This window comes from Colobus angolensis, unplaced genomic scaffold (assembly GCF_000951035.1).
Source record: "Colobus angolensis palliatus isolate OR3802 unplaced genomic scaffold, Cang.pa_1.0 Scaffold174, whole genome shotgun sequence".
In the NCBI taxonomy this organism is placed as follows: domain Eukaryota; kingdom Metazoa; phylum Chordata; class Mammalia; order Primates; family Cercopithecidae; genus Colobus; species Colobus angolensis.
In genome coordinates, this window is record NW_012114866.1 from 1,520,389 (window position 1) to 1,543,576 (window position 23,188).

The following is a 23,188-nucleotide window of genomic DNA, read 5'->3' on the forward strand; positions in this document are numbered from 1 at the left end:
CGGTTACTGAAGCTTGTGCATTTGTCACGTATTTCTCGTGTCATGGTTTTCATCTCTGTCAGTTCATTTATGGCCTTCTCTGCATTAATTATTCTAATTATCAATTCTTCCACTCTTTTTTCAAGATTCTTAGTTTCTTTGCGCTGGGTATGTAATTCCTCCTTTAGCTCTGAGAAGTTTGATGGTCTGAAGCCTTCCTCTCTCATCTCATCAAAGTGATTCTCCATCCAGCTTTGATCCATTGCTGGCGATGAGCTGCATTCCTTTGGAGGGGGGGATGCGTTCTGATTTTTTGAATTTCCAGCTTTTCTGCCCTGTTTTTTCCCCATCTTTGTGGTTTTATCTGCCTCTGGTCGTTGATCATGGTGATGTACTGATGGCATTTTGGTGTGGGTGTCCTTCCTGTTTGTTAGTTTTCCTTCTAACATTCAGGACCCTCAGCTGTAGGTCTGTTGAAGATTCCTTGAGGTCCACTCCAGACCCTGTTTGCCTGGGTGTCAGCAGCAGAGGCTGCAGAAGACAGAATACTGCTGAACAGTGAGTGTACCTGTCTGATTCTTGCTTTGGAAGCTTCCTCTCAGGGGTATACTTCACTGTGTGAGGTGTGGGGTGTCAGTCTGCCCCTAGTGGCGGATGTCTCCCAGTTAGGCTACTCAGGGGTCAGGGACCCACTTGAGCAGGCAGTCTGTCTGTTCTCAGATCTCAACCTCCGTGTTGGGAGATCCACTGCTCTCTTCAAAGCTGTCAGACAGAGTCGTTTGCATCTGCAGAGGTTTCTGCTGCTTTTTGTTGTTGTTGTTGTTGTTGTTTTTTCGCTGTGCCCTGTCCCCAGAGGTGGAGTCTACAGAGACTGGCAGGCCTCCTTGAGCTGCTGTGAGCTCCACCCAGTTCAATCTTCCCAGGGCTTTGTTTACCTACTTAAGCCTCAGCAATGGCGGGTGCCCCTCCCCCAGCCTAGCTGCTGCCTTGCAGTTAGATCGCAGGCTGCTGTGCTAGCAATGAGGAAGGCTCCGTGGGCATGGGACCCTCCCGGCCATGTGTGGGATATTATCTCCTGGTGTGCCCGTTTGCTTAAAGCGCAGTATTGGGGTGGGAATTACCCGATTTTCCAGGTGTTGTGTGTCTCAGTTCCCCTGGCTAGGAAAAGGGATTCCCCCTTCCCCTTTGCACTTCCCAGGGGAGGTGATGCCTCGCCCTGCTTCAGCTCTCGCTGGTCAGGCTGCAACAACTGACCAGCACCGATTGTCCGGCACTCCCTAGTGAGATGACCCCAGTACCTCAGTTGAAAATGCAGAAATCACCTGTCTTCTGTGTCGCTCGCGCTGGGAGCTGGAGACTGGAGATGTTCCTATTCAGCCATCTTGCTCCGCCCCCATCTCCATTTTTATATCTGACAAGTTTGCAAAAACTTCAAGCCTCGATACAGTAATTTCTCTGTCTTGATTACCACTGTATCCTCAGCATATAATAAACTGCTTCATATATAACAGGCACTTAATACATATTTGCTGATTGATTTATTCTGTCTCAATCATGTCCATTTTACTTTTTAGTACCTTTCAGTTTTTCCAGTTATCAGCAATGTCTTATTATTATTGCTGTAATTATGTATTATATAAGTATGGCCTAGAATTTTATATTTTACTTCAAACATTTGTTTCCTGGACCATAGTGTTTGCTCCTATCAGATTTGAGTAAAAATATTTCTGCTGTATTCAGCAAGAGAGTTTTCTCAAAATTATCCTTACTTTTGTACGTTTCACCAATTGTCAACTCTTTGACACTTTAGATTTGAGACCAGATATCAACTTACAAAAAATAAAATAACTTTTCCTTAAGACATGGGCCAAATTTTTCATGTCTCATTTTGTATAGGTCTTTGTTATACATATTATTCAACTGTATTTAAATTATACTTTTCTGTAGTCTTTCCTTCTTCAAGTCTTTCTTTCTTCCAGTCTTCCACCAGAGTATAAGCTTGATTTAGGATAGATATAATATGTTTGTCATCAAATTTGACTTAGGCTTGGAACATAGTAGATGCTTAATAAATGTTGATGTACTTGGACTGTACTGAATTTGGTCCACTATTTTCAGATTCCAAAAGGATTTTCTAAGAATTATAAATTTCAATATTTAAGTCTAAATATGGGTAACACAACTCAATGTTAGCTATAATCAGTTTTATTATGACATCACTGGATTTTTAAAAAAGTGGTGGCCAAGCACTCCAAGATATTCTTAAAGATGCCTGAGCATTTTAAGACTCCTAAGAATGAAATGAATTAATGAGGAATCTCCTTTATGCAGAATTTGCTGCTGAAATTTTACAAGTCAGCATTGTGAATTTCTTGACTAATCAGAAGTTTTAAGTTTCCTGTTTAAATAAAAATATTTTAACATATTATACTATACAATCAAAAGTGCACAGAAACCATGAATGTGTAGTACATTGAATCTGCATGAAGTTAACAAGCTCATTTAAACACCAAACAGATCCAGAAATAAAATTTTACCATTGCTCCACAGTGAGCAAGGTCCCAACATTCCAACTTGCTCATTCCAAGTCTAACACACTCTTCAAAAAGAACCAATGTTTTAACTTCCAATATTCTGGGTTATTGTATTCAAAATTTTATGTAAGTGGAATATGTATAATCTTCTCCTTTCCATATATTTTCTTTAACTTGGTATTATGTTTATTATATTATTCATTTTCCTTCATGTAACAGTAGTTTGTTCATTTTCATTGCTGTCTACTACTGTATTGTATAAATAAACTGCAATTCATTATCCTTTCCACTGGCAATGAACATTTTGGTTGTTATTAATATGAGACTATTTCAAATAGTGCTACTGTGAAAGTAAGAGCTGAAGAAAGAGGAAAAAAACACTAAACACAGCTGGCAGTTAAAGACAGGTTTACTTTAGACAAAACCTGAGAGGCGCTCCTAGCCAATTTTGGTCAGGAGCACTTTCTCTTACAGACTAAGAGTGTACATTGGTTTTAGGGTGAGCGGACTTACTGCAAGCTTGGAATGTTTATATGTGTGGGGAAGCTTATGGCAGGGTTGGAATCTTTCTGGGAGGAGAAGAGGTTATCTTGGGGCACACATCTTTCTGGCCTGGACGGGGGTTATCTAGGGTCTAGCATGTCTCTGCTTCGGGAAGATTTTGGAATGTTTCTTGTTGGAGAAGTTATTTGTGGTTTATGGTCGTGCTGACCTCAGCCATTAAGTTGATGCTTTTTGGATTTAGATGGCTTTTTATTAAGGTGAACTTTAGAATGAGGGGCTTGTCCAAGATGGCAATGCTTCTGCTCTGCCAGTGAACATTCTTCTGCATGCATTTTGATGTGTATTTAATAGCATTTCTGTTAGGAATATATTTAGGGCCAGAATTGCTGGGTTATATTGTATGCTTATATTCAGTTGTAGTAGATATGCCATATAGTTTTCCAATGCAGTTGTACCAACCTATACTCTTAAAATCAGCGATTGAGAATTGCAGTTGCTTTTCATTTTATACTGCACTATGTCTATCATTTTTAACTTTTTGACATTTTGTTCTGTGAGTAGTGCTATTCATAGCTTATATTCTCCTAACGATTAAAGTTAACCACTTTAAAACCATTCACTGGTCATTTCAAATCCTATTTCATGAGGTGTGAAGTGTTCAAGCTTCCTGATCACTTACTTTTCTATAGGATTTTCTAGTTTTATATTAAATTATAGAAATTGTTTATATACTTTAAATATGAGTCCTTTTCAGACTATCTTTTTGCTGATCTAGCTGTCATTTTGGTATCTGTCATCTGTATACACAACACACACATGCTACAAGATCTCCTAATTTGTGGCCTACCTTTTTACTCAATTAGTGGTGTCTTTCGATGAAAATAAACTGTTAGTTATATTATGGATACCTTTAACAATTTTGACTTCAATAGTTCTTTCTATGCCCTTGTTGAGGAATCTTTCCTATCCTATGATGAAAATATCTCCTTTCGTTATTATCTAGAAGATTTATTATTTTATCATTCCTATTTAGGTCCACAATCTACCTTGAATTTTGATTTTTGTGAATGGTGTGGATTAAGTATCAAGACTCTTTTTTCATAAAGACATATGATTCACCTAGAATCTTTTTTATTAGAACATTCTTTCCTACTTCTTTGCAGTGTTGCCTTTGTTAGAAAGTAAGTCTCTCTATGCATGTGGGACTCTGTTCTATTGGTCTACTTATCTATTTCTACAAATTATGTATAAGTTTCTAAAACCCTAATATCTAATAGTATATTTTTTCAAATAAACTTTGTTCTTTATTAAGGTTATCGTAGCTATTTTTGAACTTTTACATTTCCCTACAAATTTTAGAATCTACTTATAAATATCCTCTCCACCTAAACCCCACCAAGGAAAACTCACTGGAATATTGGTTGAGATTACAATCCACCTATAATCAACTTTAAGAGAATTAACTGTACATTATTCATTCATCCAATTTATGAATACAGTGTAACTCTTTATCAAGTAAAATCTCCCATAATTTTTCTTACATGCATGAATAGAACTTGCACATATTATTTAGGTTTATTTCTTTGTATTAAGTGTTTTTTAAGTAGTATATTTAAATTTTTGATTTGTATTTGTTTTGGATATACAGAAATTAAATGTATTTATATATGCCAAACTAGTACACATCAAATTTTCTAAATTCCTTTGTTATTTGTAATAGTGCATCTGTAGCATATCTACAGATTATTTCAGATCTTCTAGGTAAATAATTGCATTATTCTTGACTAATGACAGTTTACTCCTTTTTTATTTATTTTCTTTCCTTATTGAACTTGCTGGAACATTCAATAAAATATTAGGAAAAAGTAGTGAGTGAAGACGTCTTTCACTTATGCTGGATATCAGGAAGAAACATCTCAACGTTTTACTGTTGTGTTATCTTCACTGTAAAGACTGGCACAGATTAAGGAAGTTATCTTTTTTAGTTAGGTTGCTAAGGACATTTTATCAGAATGATGTTGAATTTGTCACGTTTTCTTTAATTTATTGACTGCATTATGTTGTTAATGTGGTAAATTAAGCTGACCAGCTTTAGAAAATTAAAATAAATTTATATGTATATACCACATTTTCTTTATCCATTCATCCACTAATAAACATTTAGGGTGTATCTACATCTTGATTGTTGTGAACAATGCTGCAATGAACATGAGGGTGTATATATCTCTTCAAAATCCTGATTTTCATTATTTTGGATGAATACCCAGAAATAGGATTATTGGATCATATGGCAATTCAATTTTTAATATTTTGAGGAAGCTACATATTGTTTTCCATAGTGGTTGCACCATTTTGCTATGGATAAACTGTGAGAACAGTATGCTAAGTGAAATAGCATAATGTCTGCCAGTCATAGGAAAACAAATACTTCATGATTCAACTTATAAGATATGACTAAAATAGTGAAATTGACAAAAGCATAAACTGAATTGTGGTTGCCAGGGGCTGGGAGGATGAGGGAAATGGGGAGCTGCTATTCAAGAGATATGAAGTTTCAGTTCTACAAGATGAATAAGTTCTAATGATCTGCTGTGCAATACTGTGCTTATAGTTAACAATATTGTACTGTACAGTGAAAAATTTATTAAGACAGACCTCTTGTTACCTGTTTTTACCACAATAATAACAATAATAATTTCTTATTCCTGGGGTATACCAAATTTGAATGAGTATTAGCATTTCTATACATTGCTGGACACACTTTCCTAATATGGTATGTGATATTTTTCATTGATATTTTTATAAGAGTTTGGCCTATATTTTGTCTTTCTTTTGAAATAATTTTAATATTTAGATAATACTGTTTTTCTGGACTTATAAAATGAAGTTTTCCTCTTTGTTTTTTCCTGAAAAATATTGTTGAGTATTGGTGTTATTTCTCGTCCAAAGGTGTAGAATAATTTGTTAGTGAAATTGGTGGGCCAGACTCTGTGTGTGTGTGTGTGTGTGTGTGTGTGTGTGTGTTTCTGGGGATGTTTTAAATAAACTTCCATTGATTTAAGAGATATAAAATTATTGTTTTTATATTATGTTTGTTTCTGTTTCATAATTTAATACTTATGTAGGGATTTATCTATTTTATCTAAATTTTCAAATTTATTTCCATAATATATTTCACAATATTCTTTTTGGCTGCCCAATTACAATTACTTTTTAGCATATAATTTGTGCATTTCTCATTTTTTTATTATTTTTGCCAAGTGTTCATAAATGTTCATCAGTTTTATTAGTCTTTCCAAAGAATCAATCTTGACTTTAACATTTCTTTCTTTTTCTTTTTCTTTTTATTTATTTAATTTTATTTTTTAATATACAGTCTCCCTCTGTCACCCAGGCTGGAGTGCAGTAGCACAATCTCGGCTCACTGCAGCCTCTGCCTACCAGGTTCAAGTGATTTTCCTGCCTCAGCCTCCCGAGAAGCTGGGACTACAGGTGCCTGCCACCACGTCCAGTTAATTTTGTGGGTTTTTTTAGTGCAGACGGGGTTTCACCATATTGACCAGGCTAGTCTTGAACTCTTGACCTTGTGATCTGCCTGCATTGGCCTCCCAAAGTGCTGGAATTACAGGTGTGAGTCACTGTGTCCAGCCTTTTTTTTCTACTATACTTTTTTTAAGCAATTCTCCATAAATTTTTATTTTTCCATGACCTCTAGGTTTTGGAGGGTTTAATGTGCTTCTTTTTCTCACTTCCTGTATTTTACTTTCAATAACTTTGCCTTTAATTTTTAGCAGCTTTACTATGATAAGCCTGGGTGTGAATTACTTCATATTCATTTTGCTTGGAGTCATCATACTTATTAATCTGTGTTTCAGTGTGTTTCATACTGGTTGCACATTTGGTTTTGCAAATACTCCATCATTATCTCTTCAAATACGATTTCTACTCTGTTCTCTTTTTCTCTTCTCCCCCTGGAAAACTAACTATCTGAATTAGATGTTCTAACTATCTGAATTAGATGTTTTCATCATATTTTATACTTTTCTATATTCAAAAATTGTGTTTTTCCATTATTCAGTCTGGATATTTTCTATTCCTTTAAGATTTCTAAACTTCATTTTGGTTATGTTTATTCTGCTGAAGCTGACACATCCATTGAGTTCTTAATTTAAATTTTTAAATGTTTAGATTCTTAAATTTCTCTTTATTTTAAATTACTGCTTTCAACTTAATTCTCTGACTTTTCATCTATTCTCTTGAATATATTATTCATATTTGTATTTAAATTCACTCTATTGATTCTAATGATTGGGATGGGATTGATTTCATTGACTGTTTTTCCTGGTTTTTAATTATTTCATTCTTTTTCTTTAATGCTTTATATGCCTGTCCATTTACTACTGAAATGATAGACAAACATGTATAAAAATTGTAGAGGTAATCTAAGGCTACATCTGGTTGTATGTACATCCAGAGAGAATTTGCTATTGCTTGTTTATAGCAGTTAGAAGAGAGGAAGACCATTTTAAGCTAGCTTGATAGTGAGAGTATTTGAAGCAGTTTCCATTTTTGTTGGAGCCTGTCACTTTCCAGTTCATCTTTACAACTAAAATATAGCCTCTAATGATCCCAAATAAAAACTCAAAGTGGTTTCTACATGCAATGGTTTGTTTGCTCTCAATAAAACTCAGGCTGAAATTTGATCCCCACTGTGGTGGTGTTAGATGGGGCCTAGTGGGAGATGTTTGGGTTATGTGGGCAGATCCCCCATCGATGGCTTGTTGCTCCTCTCTCATCCTGAGTGAGTTCTCACTCTTGAGAGACTGGATTGGTTCTCATGGGAATGGATTAGTTCCCGGAAGAGTGAGTGATTACAGAGTCAGAACACCTCTCAAGTTTCCCCTCTTTGCATGTGTCCACTTCCTTGTCCACCTTGTTGTGATACAGCACAAAAGCCCTCACCAGAAGCCAGAGGCATGCCCTTGAACTTCTTAGCCTGCCAAATAAAAAGTAGAATAAACCTGTTTTCTTTATAAATTACCCAGTTGGGGGCATTCTCTTATAAACAACAGGAAATGGACTAATGGACAAGTGCAATTCTTTTTTCTTCAGTTCAGTATGACTGCCTAAAGCTCTTCTCACCTTTCCAATATCTTAGCCACTTCTGAGCTTTTCAGCAAATGCCTACAAATTAGCAGAGGGTTCAAGGGAGAAAATAGTATCTGCTTCAGATATCTGTGCTTCTCTTCCCTCCCAGATATTCACTGATAAGATTTTAAATGTCATATTAGCCCAGAACTCAAAAATGTTCAAAGCTCACCTAGCGCTTTTGTCCCAACTTCTTAGCTTCTTATCAATGAGTTCAACTTCAATGAATTGCCACATACTTCAACGGGAACGTCTTTCCTCAGTCCATTTTTTTTCTCTCCAGGATCATAGTCCCCTCAGTACTGGCTGACTGGACAGCTTTGTGACCATTTAAACAAATTAAAAAAAAATTATTCAAATTATTTAGCTTTTCTAGTTGTCTTCAGAGGATGGCTTGTCTAATCTATCACAGGCAAATGTGGAAGTAGCTATTGAGTTTCTATTATGTGACTTAAAATTTAAGTCTACTTGGATTAATTATTGGGCATATGATACCTAAATTTTTCAGGAACTTAGGTTTTGACTTTTGTTTCGCTTCTTGTACAATGATTATTTCTAAAACTTAATCTGAATCCCAGTATAATTTTTGATTATTTACTCTTCTTCTATAGCTCTAAGTTTTATTTGGAAACCATATTAAATAAATGTGAGAAGTTCACAATAGACTTGGTCTCCCTGAGTGTCATGGGGATATTTTGTCAAGGAAAAACATGTTGCCTCAAAGTGAAATGTGAATGAAAATGAGTCCATTCCGTGTTTATGTACAGAAATCAAGGTCTCTTAAGCATCTTCTAATCGGTCTTTTCCATATTATTAGAGAGACTATTACTAACAATAACAGAGCGCTGAACAATACAGAGATAGACATTTCATCAGAATATTAATTTAATGGTTTAAGGCAGTTCTCTATTTGACAATTCAAGTAGAAGGAAAAAAAAGAAAGAAATTCCAAGAGGGGTGTGTGTGTGTGTGTGTGTGTGTGTGTGTGTGTGTGTGTGTGCAGAAATTAAATTAGCTCTTCTATCTACATTTTAATGTATATAACTTTGGACACAGATTTGTATTAAAGATCACATTTCATACATTGTTCTAGTTCAGTTTTTAATGTCTAGATTTAGATAGAGTGGGTTTAAATCTTGTGTGACCCTGGGCAATTTGCTGCTTTTCAAGCTACAGTTTCCTCATGTGGAATGTTAATATGTAAAATTATGTACTTCAATTTCATAAATATAGTCTTTCCTTAGCATCTGTGGGATTGATTCCAATACCCTCTGTGGATTCTAAAATTTGTAGATGCTCAAGTCACTTTTATAATAGCTCAAATCATTATCATATAGTATTTGCATTTAGCCTACATACATACTCTTGTATACTTTAAATAATCCCTACATTACTTATAATACCTAATACAATGAAAATGCTATATGAGGCTGGACACTGTGGCTCACACCTGTAATCCCAGCACTTTGGGAGGCCGAGGAAGGTGGATCACCTGAGGTCAGGAGTTCGAGACCAGCCTGGCCAACATGGTGAAACCCCGTCACAAATAAAAATACAAAAATTAGCCGGGAGTGGTGGTGTACACCTGTAGTCCCAGCTTCAGAGGAGGCTGAGGCAGGAGAATTGCTTGAACCCGGGAGGCGGAAGTTGCAGTGAGCCGAGATCATGCCATTGCATTCCAGCCTGGGCAACAAAGGAAGATTCCATCTTTAAAAAAAGAAATAAGAAAAGAAAATGCTATGTGAATAATTGCTGTACTCTATTGTTTAGGAATAATGACAAGAGAAAAAAGTTTGTACATGTTCAGTACAGATACAACCATCCTTTTTTTTTTTTTTTTTTTTTTATCTGCGTTGATTGATTCCACACATGTGGAACCCAGGGATATGGAGGGCCAACTGTATATATAATACTTAGCAGAATATAAACATGACCATTTATTGCTTAGGACAATGCTTGGCAGGAAAAAATCACTATATACATTAGCATAGTTATCATTCAAGTAATTTTTTTCATTTGCCTTACCCTAAGTTTGAAGGGAATGATAATTTTTCTTCTCTTTATTCCTTATATGCAGCATTCTGCAGAGAACTTAGCAAGTGCAACGTTACTTGTTAGATTTTGCTAAATGAATCAGTAATGTCAAATAATGCAGGAAGTTTGAGGAAAGTATGAGGAAAATATAGATTTGAAATTATGAAGTCTCTAGTGACCTGTTATGATATAAAAGAAAATAAAACAAACCGGGAGATGAGGTTTATATTCATTGATATCATCTTGAAGCCTGCCTTATTGCTTAGAATTTAATAGGTGTTCAATAAAAAATTACTGATTTAGGCCGGGCGCGGTGGCTCAAGCCTGTAATCCCAGCACTTTGGGAGGCCGAGACGGGCGGATCACGAGGTCAGGAGATCGAGACCATCCTGGCTAACATGGTGAAACCCCGTCTCTACTAAAAAATACAAAAAACTAGCTGGGTGAGGTGGCGGGCACCTGTAGTCCCAGCTACTCGGGAGGCTGAGGCAGGAGAATGGCGGGAACCCGGGAGGCGGAGCTTGCAGTGAGCTGAGATCCGGCCACTGCACTCCAGCCTGGGTGACAGAGCGAGACTTGGTCTCAAAAAAAAAAAAAAAAAAAAATTACTGATTTAATATTGCACTTAGCACTGTGCAATCACCTTGATTATGCTCTGAAAGGCTGTTTGGCCTTCATAAAAGAGGCAATTAAGAAGAGAAGAAATATTTTTGAAAAGGTGAGTGTTGGCCGGGCGTGGTGGCTCATACCTATAATACCAGCACTTTGGGAGGCCGAGACAGGCGGATCACAAGGTCAGGAGATCGAGAACACGGTGAAACCCCATCTCTACTAAAAATACAAAAAATTAGCTGGGCGTGGTGGCAGGCGCCTGTAGTACCAGCTACTCAGGAGGCTGAGGCAGGAGAATGGCGTGAACCCAACAGGTGGAGCTTGCAGTGACCCGAGATTGCGCCACTGCACTCCAGCCTGGGTGACAGAGCGAGACTTGGTCTCAAAAAAGAAAAAAAAAAAAAAATGTGAGTGTTATCCTAGCACAGTCATGTAACAGAAAACTCTAAGCACTCTAAGCACTAGTCCCACTGATAAAAGTTTACAAGCTTAACAGAAGGAATTAGTCAAATTCAGTAGAAGACAGGTTTATAGCATGAAATCTGGAAGATCATCCTAAGAAAGGAAACTTCATGAAAAACCAGAAAAGGTTATATAAAGCTGTGGATACAATAGCTCATTCAAAGTGTTTTCTCTGTTGAAATGGATCATTTTGCTTACTAAGCTGTTGCGCATTTTATACAATATCCTCAATTTTTGCATTTCTCCAACTGGCTATAATATGATGAGAGAAACAAAAGACTGGGTAACACACAATGTAATCAATCTATTTATAAAGATATTTATCAGCTTCTCCTCTTTAAAGGATGTGTATGATGAGGAAGCATCCCTGGAGCCACAAGACATTAAACCAGAGGACATTAAGCCTGCCATCCTAGAACCAAAATCAAGACAGGATGGATATTCCAACTATTCTAATAGGTTTCTCTTACTATCTGTTATTTTCTATAATCCCCACATCTTTGTAAATCAGTCTATACTGACCACACCCAGAATTAGGTCAGACCACCTAAGATTTTATCTCTTCAAATATTAACAGGCATAGGCCTTCTGACTGAAGAAATGCAGAATAGAGGTGGGAAGTGAGTATTAACTTTATATTGTCGTGTAACAAATTATAACAAAATTAGTAGCTTAAAGCAAACTACATGTATTATTTCATACTTTCTGGATGTCAGGGGACTGTGTATGACAACTGGGTTCTCTGCTGAGGGTCAAACAGGCTGTAGTCAGGGTATTGGTGAATGGCATTTCTTTTTGGAGGCTTTGTGGAAGAATCAGCTTGCAAATACATTCAAGTTTTTGGCTGAATTTGGTGGTCTGTGTGTGTATGCTTGAGTCTTATTCTGGTGCTGGTTGTTTGCTGGAGGCCATACTCATTTCTGAAAGGCCACCTGCATTCCTTTCCCTCCATCAGGAAAGCCAACAATGGAGATTCTCCTCCAGCTCTCTCATGTCAAGTCCCTCTCATTTGAATCTTTGTTATCAGAAATAACCAGTCCCTTTCAGGACTCACCTAGTTAGATCAGATTCATAGAGGGTAGTATCCCTATTTTAAAGTCAGCTTGTTTGGAACCTAAAGTACATCTTTAAAATCCTTCCAGAGAAGCACTTATCCAGATAAGTGTTTGATTGAATAACTAAGACAGGTGTGTATATCCCAAAGATCAGAGATCTTGGGTGCCATTTTAGAATCTTACCTACACATTTTCAGACTACAATCTGATCCCTGTTTTCCAATACATGTCAGTCACTTAAATAAAATTCATCAAGACACAGTTCTCTGCTGTCATTACTGTATGTCATTACTTAGCAGGTTTATAAAGTATGAAATGTGCTAGAGTTTTGGAATTTGCAAGATCTGAGTTTATATCCCCTCTACATTTGCCGTGGGGTTTTGAGTAGGTTATTTAATCCCTCAGATTTCCTTAGTTATAAAGTTATTTAATCCTCCAGTTTCCTCAGATGTAAAAACTAGGGCTAATAATTATCTCTAAGGCCTGCAGAACTTTAGAAAAAGCCATACAATGAAAATTACCTTATGGTATACAGGTGACAAATTTCAAGTTCCTGACTTTTTCCCTTCTTTTGAATGTTCTGATATCACTCCTGCAATCTACCTCTACTTACTTTTTATGAATCCTTTGAAATGAGAAATATTGAGATTTATACACCTCAGAAATAAGTTGATTTTCAGTTGATAACATTATCTTTTTCTCAACAATTCTAAATTTTGATTCTTTTTGGAATTAATTCATTAGTGTTGGCTGGGGTATATTCATAAGAACTTTAATTTAAAATTTCAAAGCCAGGCACAGTGGCAAAGACCTGTAGTCCTAGCTACTCCCGAGGCTGAGGTGGGATGACTGCTTGAACCTAGGAGTTTGAATCTGTCCCAGGCAACACAGTGAGACTGTATCTAATAAATAAATAAAATAAAACAAAATAGAGTCTCAATATTTTTCTTTGATTTTCACTAGTGTATAGAGATTTGAGACTTCCTGCTCTTCCTGGGGTGCAGGGAGCAATATTATACGAAAACAGCCTAGTAGTCAGTAGACTCCCACTATTAGAATTTTTAAAAATCCCAAAATATCTGTTAAAATGCTATTGGTAAGAGATTTGGCAGGATGATGATTACATGCGGGTAGAACAGCAGTTTCCATAATAATTATGTGGGTTGCAAACAGATTTTGAAAAAAAAATACTGAGATGCAGCCTAATGAATACACTCATTAACCTTAATAACATCAGGTAGATAATGGAGAGGACCATTCTGCAGGGGGGAATCAACTCAGCCTTTCAGAGTCATTTTATAAGGCACATTTGACAGTGTTGTTTTCTCAATTAACAAATGAGTAGATGTAGTTATCTGAAAAGAAATCTGTGTTATTTGAAGTTTTCCTTTTAAAACCTAATTTTTAAACAAGTTATATTAAACATTTCTTGAGTATTTGGTATGTACTGAGCATTATAATAAGCATTAAGGATACAAAGATGTGCAAAGTATAAAATTTATAGTCTACTTTCGGGGAGCAAAAATAAATGTAGCTATCAATGACAATTGCAAAACTAAATAATACAATGAAAATTGCAAAACTAAAAGCATCACATTACCTCTATGAGAGCAGAAATCTTGCCTTCCTTGTTCACCACTATGTCCACACATTTACAATATTAGTTACACAATACTTGTTCAGTGAAGAAAGCAATGAATGTCACTGTATTTTAGAAGCAGAGCAGAAGGAACCATTAAGCCCAGAGGAGCTTTTTGATAAGTTGCATTCAAGCTAAATCTGTCTGCTTGATGAATTACATTTTATCAAATCAGAAAACATGTGAAGAGTTAAAAGAATGGCACACTGTGCAGAAGGAATAGCATACTCAAAGGCTTAGGAGTGTGAAACTATAACATATCTAGGGAATAAGAATCAATGTTCTATGTCTCCGATGAACAGGATGTGTGAGGTTTGTCTCCGCAGTACCAGTTTCATCATGATAAGCATAACTAATGATTTCAGTGGGCAAGAATAACTGTGTGGGCCTAGCATGCCCCACACATAGTTACATTTCCTGACACAAGTTTAATGACCACTAACTTCTAGGAATATTCATTCAGATTCCAACATTTATAGACAGGTATTTCTCCTTTGGGTGCAGAATGTACTTAGGTTGTTTGCCTATGGCAGGTAGCACCATGGGATGTCTTCCTAAAATCTCCATGGAGTTGTAGTGTTAAGAAATAACCATGTTGCCATTTGAGAGTTCAACTAGTGAAATCCATACCTATTGTATATAATTAGTCTTCCATATAAATAAATCAAGAGATTATACATGTAAGAATTAAGAACTTGGAAATATCCAGAATACTAATTGAGGTGATCAGAGAATAATCTTAGGGAGGCAAGACAGGAATGTAATTTTCAGTAAATAATTCAGTGACTGGAAATCTAATGATTTCTACTGTTTATGGAAAGATTGAATAAAAAGGAAAGGGAATGTTTAATTTGAAGGATAAATGAGAAAAATGCAATGGACTGGAAGCTGGCAATGCCCATTCAGTCAGGTCATGCCTAATGGACTGTTGACTTCTTGAAGGCATGGCCTGGAACCTACCAGTGTCTGGCACAGAGGAGGCATTCAAATGTTTAGTGAATTAATAAATTGAAATGAGTAAAACATTGAGACTGTTATTAAAGGATCACTTAATGCAATTTTCAGTGCTACATGTATTTTTCTGTTTTCTATAGCAATAACTTATATATTGATAGGAAATGAAGAAAGAAAGAAAAAATTGTATTGTCTGCATTTTATGGATTTAGATTTCATTAAGGGAGATAGATTTTTAAATTATTTAGCATTGCTGCCCTAACATTCCATAATCCTTAGACTTTTTTCTTCATAATTGTCTAAGATTTATTTTTACATATTCCTGTTAGCATCTAGAACTCAAGAGCTTTCACACTCTAGCAAAAATAGATTGTGATATTAAGCCTATTGGTTGTTAAATCCTACCATAATTATTTTATAACTATTGGTCTGCTTTATATTTCATAAATTTAATATAATGAATGATAGAAATAATTATAAAGTTAAAATACTTTTAGTATAAGCATACAATGATATAAGGTATAAATCTTTACAGATGTATAATTACCATTGTTTCTCATATTGTTGAGTGCCAACAGCTATTGCACTGCATGCCAAAACATACATACAATAAAAAAGAGTAGGTTAATATCATACTGGAACCACAGGTAAGAACATTGTTAACTTGCATTTTTAACATTCAAACCAGTTGCATATGGAGATAATATGTAGAAATCCAGGAGAAACAGAAATGTGAGAGATCATATAAAGATAAATCTGAACACCACAGATCCCAGCTCATACTAATTTTCATCCTTTTTCACACAAAACCTGTTCTCTTCACATACTGTCCAGCCTAGGACATGGAGCTACATGCAATGTTGTTATTCTCCTCCCACAAACCATTAAAATGCTCCTTTACCTTCTATGCCCCACAAGTTCAGAGGTTCTACCTTAAGATTCCTTATAAATAGGGCCCTTCATTCTTACTGCCACTCCCTTAATTCAATTCTCCATTGGCTTCATTGACCATTGCAACGTATTTTCTAACTTGATTCCCTAACCTTCATCTCCAACAGCTCTGATCTGTCATGTAAGCTTTTAGCAGAGTTTATCTACTTCTCATCATGTCTTTGTATCATTTCCCACTTTAAAAGCCATCACTGGCTCCCCACTACCTGTATGACAAAGTTGGAAATCTTTAGGATGGCACAAAAGAAGATTCACAACTGATTCTCTTCAGCTCACCCTCTCATTACTTCTCTGACCTGTGAACCCTACATAGCTGGAATGCTTTGTATTTACTATTCCTTGATTAACAATTTTTTTCAATATATAGAAAACAATATTTCAAACTGCTGGTATCACTCTATTGTCCACACTTTTCAAACTTAGTTCAAATCTTATCTCCCTAAGAAGTGTTGGTCAGTTATTTATTGATCTGCTCTCTCACTGCATTTAGCACATGCCCATAATAATCGTTTATATGTGATCACTTATTTACATCTGTCCTCCTTTCTCATCCCTCCACTAGACTTGTGAACTGCTGGAGCATAGTCTCTAAAACCTATTTAACTCATGTTTCTTCTCAGTTTCAATACAATTTCAACACATAGTTGAAATTGTCAGTTGCATTTTCTTCAAAATATTCACTGCTCCTCACCATAGGAAAAACCATGGATGCCTGTCCCATTCGGGTCAGGTTTAGCCATGTGATTTGTTCAGTCAGTGAAACGTGAGCAGAAATAACATGTGCCACTTTTAAGCAGAATCTTAAGAACAATTGTATGATTCCCCTATCATATCTGTTTTTCCTTCTACAACAGTGGTCCCCAACGTTTTTGGCACCAGGGACTGGTTTCATGGATGAAACTGTTCCATCTTATAAGGAGTGCACAACCTAGCTCACTCACAGTTCTCTATAGGATTCACCATCCTATGGTAATCTAATGCCTCTGCATTAGATCTAACAGGCGACAGAGCTCAGGAGGTAATGCTCACTCACCCAGGGCTCACCTTCTACTGTGCAGCCAGGTTCCTAACAGGACACGGACAAGTACTGGTCTGAAAGCTGGGGTTTGGGCACTCCTGCTCTACAAGATTGGTATGTCCCAGAAACAGACTATTCTTTTAGACTTCAAATTCAAAATGAAGATGACATAGAACAGAGTTATAGGCCATCTGCAGTGAATATAAAGGCTGAAATAAATCTCTCTTTTATACCAGTGAGATACTGGGACTATTGATTGTGACAAAATAATTTAGTCTAAGATAGGTAGACATCTAATAAATGTTGAAGAAAAGAAAGAAAGTTATAGAGACCTAGGAAAAAAATAGCAGGGTAATTCAAGAGTCAATTTTGTTTTAAACAAGAACTGTCTGTTGAAAATGAAGAAAAATTAAGCTTTCATGAGTTTCTTATTATGAGAAATCATAGGAATTAGGGTTGAAAGGAGAAAGGGGAAGAGTGGATTGTAGAGAAGGAGAGTATATTTTTGGTAATGCAATCTTGGGAAGAAAGTGAAAGTAAATTCTTGCTAGATTAGCACGCCCTTAAGATGTCTGCAGGGAATATTTAAAGGATCTAAGTATCTGCTAGTGAGGTGTTTGGAGAATCCAGTACATATGTACAAAGAATCCTCCTTTAGTTAAGCCAAGCTAAGTAAGTTAAGAATGCCTTTTCTATTTTAAATGTCCAAGTTATTCTGCTTCCATAGCCAAAGAAAGGCTACAAACCTGACTAAAAAAAATCCAGATTAAGATTATATGTAATTACAGCCAATTTTTATTATTCACAGTAATGTTCTATAAACATGCAGCAAACAGTAAATTAGTGAATAATGACCATTACTCATAGAGGAAATACAAGCTTAGGTTGCTGTGAGTCTTTAGTCACAATGTGTTCATCAACTAGTCAAAACATAACCTTGCTTTATGTGTGTTCTTATTTAAAGACACATTATTTAATATATATTGTTGATTCACTAACATTGAACTTGCAGCAACAGCACTTTATTCATGCAGCTTATTTAACATATGTATTGTCTATATACAGTTATCCCTAGTCCCTTGATATTTGCAGAGCATTGGTTCCAGGACACTTCTTCCCTTTACCCCGCTAATACCAAAATCTAAAGATGCTCAGGTCTCTTGTATCAGGTAGCTTAGTTTTTACTTGTAACCTGTACACATCCTCCATTATACTTTAAATTATCTCTAGATTAATTATTATCCCTAATATAACATACGTGTTATATAAATAGTCATTGTACTGTCTTGATTTTTATTTGTATTTTTTATTCCAAATATTTTCAATTAATTATTGATGAAATCCATGAATATGGAACCCACAGTTACAAAGGGCTCACTGTATTTTCTATGTATATTACAGCCATCTTATGTTTAGAAACACTAAATAACACATCAGGCTTTATTGTTGGAAGCCAAATTAAACAGTAAAATCACCAGTAACACAAACCTGCAAAAGATGGCACTAAATAGATACTGAAAAGGACACTTGTTTGTAGTATGAGAACTGAAACAAGAAAGCAGAGAGTCACCCTTTTCAACCTCAGATGGGGACATACACTTCAGTAGTCTCAAATGTGTGCCACTCTCTGCATGCCCATGAAGGACTGCAAAAATGCCACCAATATTGATTCTGGTATTGCAAATAAACTTCAGCAAGCAGTTAAATTTGTAAATACAGAATCTGCAAATAATGATGACCAACTGTATATTCAAACAACTGGAAAGAAAAGGATAAAATGGATTATGAGGAGTTGGGCAAAATGCCCACCAGTGAGAAGAGGGAGAAATTGAATGGGTGGACAAATAATAAATCTAGTAAAGTGCCTTAAATGTGGTAGATTTTTAGTAAATGTTAGTTTCCTTCCCTATCTTTATTACTCTGTTTTCTCTTGCTTTGGTAAAATATGTGTCACCCAAAGAATTAAAGTAGTACCAGAATATTGAAGGTCCACTCTATCAAAGTAATAGAAAGCTTTAGGTGGTAGAAAGGTTTTTTCTTTGCATTTCATTTTACTGCTGAATTTATTACATCATACTTAGAGACGCCCTATCATCTTAATACAAATCTTAAAAACATATTTATATAAAAATATTAATATTTAATAAGCTAAAGTCAATACACCACCCTCTAATTTAGCCAGTGTTAAACTGTTTTTTGGGGGATCAACATAGCAGATGTTATCCAAAAATTTTAAATAGCATGACCCTGTTTTGTCACATAGATATTGGGATTTTCTGTTTCTATACTATCTCCTTTATGATTTATATTTTGCTGTTAATTGGCAACATCTGAAACAAAAAATTATTTTAAACTCACAACTCTAACTTGTAAGACTAATAATAAAACATCATAGTTTTCTAAATTATTAAACTTACAGAAAAGATAAATACCTGAAAAAAAAAAAAAAAAACAGAGAAAGTACATGATGAGAGGTGAGTAAATTATCACTCTCATCCTGACAGTTTTCTTTTATGGAAATATCACCTGCAAAAAAGTTTATCAAGGCAAACTTTTTACAATCCCTGTTAAATTCAATGAATGAACTGTGAAGGGTAAATTGGAGCCATTATAATCTTACATTTCTTATGTAATATTCATAATCATAGTGTTACATAAGAGCGAGCTAATGTTAACAAAAGGAGCAATTTAAATTCCCACTTCCTTGGAGAATGGGGCTCTGCTTGACAAACAGCTTCCTGTCCCATTTGCAACACGCCCATGCAGCTCCTTGAGTGCCAATGAGACCCACACTCTCATCTCAGTGATATAATAAACCCTCCAAAACAGAGGAGAAAATGAGGCAAACAAGCCCACTTCATTTCAACTTGTCAGCTTTAAATAAAATCTTCTGGAGCTGAAAATGGGAAACTTGAGGGAAGATAATGTGTGAAGTAACCAAATTCAACATTGGGACAAAACATACTACATTACTATTTTTTTTCTTGATTTGCCACAAAAGTTTTTGAAATTTCACTATAGGTAATTTTTAATGAAATATCTTTTTGCCAAGGAGGACTTAGAGAAAAAAACGGTGTTCTTTTTGTTTGTTTTTTCCCTTCTCTCCACCCACGGATGCCCTAGCTAATATCTCAAGTCATCTCAAGCCCTTGTGATATCTTAATGAGTAATACATGACCTTTGGAATAACTTGCAATTATCAATATTTATATCAAAGTTGGTAGAGCAGAGCATACTGGAAAAAGTGCATGCTTTCTGTATAATTTAAATTAATTACTTACATAATACTTTCTTGGCACTGATTTTCTTATGCAAAATATTGGACCATGCTTTCTGCTTAGTAAAAAGATGTTAAGGGCAAAATGCAATGAAAGTAAAGTAAAAATAAATTAACATTCTGTTAAATGGAAATATTTGAATATCACTGAGGTAAGCAGTGATTGGTAGTATAAATCTCTTCCCACATCCTCTCCCTAGTACCCACTGCCCCTACCCCCAGCTCACCTCCTAACACTTTTTCCTGCTTTGCATTTAGGAGGCTCTAGCCTGTTCTTCCCCTTAGATCTCTCTATATTCCTTCTCTTCTCTCTTTTAGGTTACTCGTGATTTAGTCAAATTGTCCCTTTCCTCATACTTCTTTAACGAGCACTTGCACTTCTTCTAGGGAAAGATAGTACCACTGGATTCCAGCAGACATACAGCACAAACTGTGTATATCCGATCAGTGGCAGTGAAGAGGGACAAGTCAGTTTCCTTCTTCCTTAGATGCCCTAGGGTGTACCCAAATTTTACACAAACATCTTTTCATGCCTTTTGTTTTTATTTCCAATACTATGTTTCATGTATTTTCCAAATCATTGTAGAAGACTTTTTTCTTATTCAGTTATACTCTCCTCTAGCATTATAATACGAACCCTCTGATTTCAAATGCTTTTATCTTAAAATTCCTAAATAACTTTGAGTGATCAGTGCATAGAATGATAGTTATGTTGAGGAGTATGATCCCTTCACCACTTTTGATGGCACATTGTTCAGAAGTTCTTTGGGGCACTCTAATATAAAATGTGATTTCAGATGTACATTTTAAATGTATTTTAGAAATTCCATAGGAAAGAGTGTATGGACTATGGACTACAAAGATTTCAGTTTGAGGCTTGGCAAATCAACATGTAATAGAGTAACCATAATCAGCAAACTTTTTTTAAACCTATTATTCACTTGTAAAATTCGAACAAAAATGTTGTGTCACAGGATGATTAATATTAGATATGTTGGATGATATTTTTGATTCTTATTTTATGATCATTATAATTACTATTATAAAGCCAAAGAAAATACTGTATTCAAAGTTAACTTGGCCTGGCTATTAAATGTCAGTTAAAAATGTGAATGATGATATTATGCAGCTTCCATGTGTATACTATATTTTGCAACCAGTAAAATTCTGCCAGAATCTTCAGGTTATTCTCTGCAGTTTAAGGTAAGTGAAGTTAGTTCCTTTTAGCACTCTTAGACCTAAAGTTTCCATGGTGTTATTGCACTTTCTATTCTAACAAGCTGCTATATCAATAATCACCTCGGTGTAATATAGGACCATCATGTGGCCTAAGGTATCCATTTAATGACTAATCTCATCAAAAGGAAAGCAAAGTGATTCATTTGCTTAGGAGATATCTGTTCTAAGCTGAGGGGTTTTTTATTTCCCCACAGTGATGGCTGGGCTGACAGGTATGATGTGACAGATGGATATCAGCGAGAAGCTGTTGGTGGCATCACAATCAAGCTCCAATCTCCCGATGTCAAGTGGTTTGATGATTATTATCTGAAGCTCCGGCCAGAAACAAACCATCGAAACCCTTGGTTTCAAGAATTTTGGCAGCATCGTTTTCAGTGCCGACTAGAAGGGTTTCCACAGGAGAACAGCAAATACAACAAGACTTGCAATAGTAAGCAGATTTATTGTTTCATTTAAAATGCATAAGGCTAAGGCTCCAATTTAAGTAAACCATGTCATGGGGATAGTGGCTGTAATTTGTTAGAGGGGAAGACTCTTACATAAGTAGAGTGGATATTACCACTTACGGTGATAAACGGGTTTTAGTCTCATTAGGAAAAACATATCAGAGCAAGTATTTAGTGATATTTTATGTGATTAGATCACTTCTATTTGTATCATTCAAAAAATTGATTGTATTTCCATAAGGCATTGTGCTAAAAAGATAACATGAACTCCAGAATGGAAGTGTTTCTGACATCCTTGAAAACAGTGACTACATTCTGCTCATTTCTTTTATCCAGAGTAGTTAGCACAGTGGAAGCAGATAGTAACGGTTTCATATATGTACAAATAATGCATAAATGAGTGTTGAAGGACAGATTGAGTTGCTACTTCCATCAATAAACCATAAAATAGTACCATGGATTTGCTATATATAATTGTGATATTTCAGGAAACGTAACCTAAGTAGAGCCATTCATTCAAGCATTCAACAAACACTTATAAGAGACTAAGAATGGACTAAATTTTGCTTTAGTTGTCAAGATATCAAGATGGAGAAAGCTAGTTCCTGCCCTCAAAGGTTTACTGTCTTGGAAGGGAGATAGTAATGCCAACAAAAATTGCAATAGAACATTATAAGTGATAAGATAACTAAGGGTTTAACATAAGGGTGTGAGTTAATATTATTTGTAACATGTCCAAAAAGAATCTCGATTCTAATAACCAGGTAGAGCCAGTATATACTACATCTATCTACATCTATATCTATATCTATATCTATATCATCTATCTATCAAACATCTGTGCCTGCAAAGGTTAATGTTTGTAAGAATTGATAAAGGATTTTTTTTTGGAACTGACTTATCCTACATTGTGTAAGAAGAAACCTATATGCATTTGCATAGGAGGAAAATGCAAATTGAACATGAAACATGTTCAAATTTTTGAATGATATAAATAGTAATAAATTATCTAAAATCTTACTAGAGTAAATACTTGCTCTGATATGTTTTTGTTAGTTGGTGGTATAGGTGCCTTTATCCATGGTGCTGGAACACCAGAATTCAGTAAGGCAGTGGGCTTGAAATCCTGGTCCATTACCCAATTCTAGTCCACAGAGAGGTTGTGACATACCAGCAACAAAGCGATAAAAACAGAAACAATATAGTGAGTCATTCATAAAGCTTTCTCCCTCTGAGGTCATGTTCATCCTATGTTTCTGGTATCAGTTTGTTCTTTTGGGAAATGATGGAGATATCCAATGGTGGCTTGTGATTGTTTTAAAATGTAATTGCTTCA

General features: G+C 35.6%; 1 protein-coding gene across 2 annotated transcripts in view; it reads left to right on the plus strand.

Moving 5' to 3' along the window:
• Nucleotides 1–23,188, plus strand: part of GRM5 (glutamate receptor, metabotropic 5) — a 588,169-nt gene that overhangs the window by 420,020 nt on the left and 144,961 nt on the right. For both annotated transcript variants that reach the window (XM_011938475.1, XM_011938476.1), the window contains exon 4: nt 21,601–21,836. In XM_011938475.1, the coding sequence (XP_011793865.1) occupies nt 21,601–21,836 (236 nt within the window). The remainder of the gene's footprint in view (nt 1–21,600; nt 21,837–23,188) is intronic.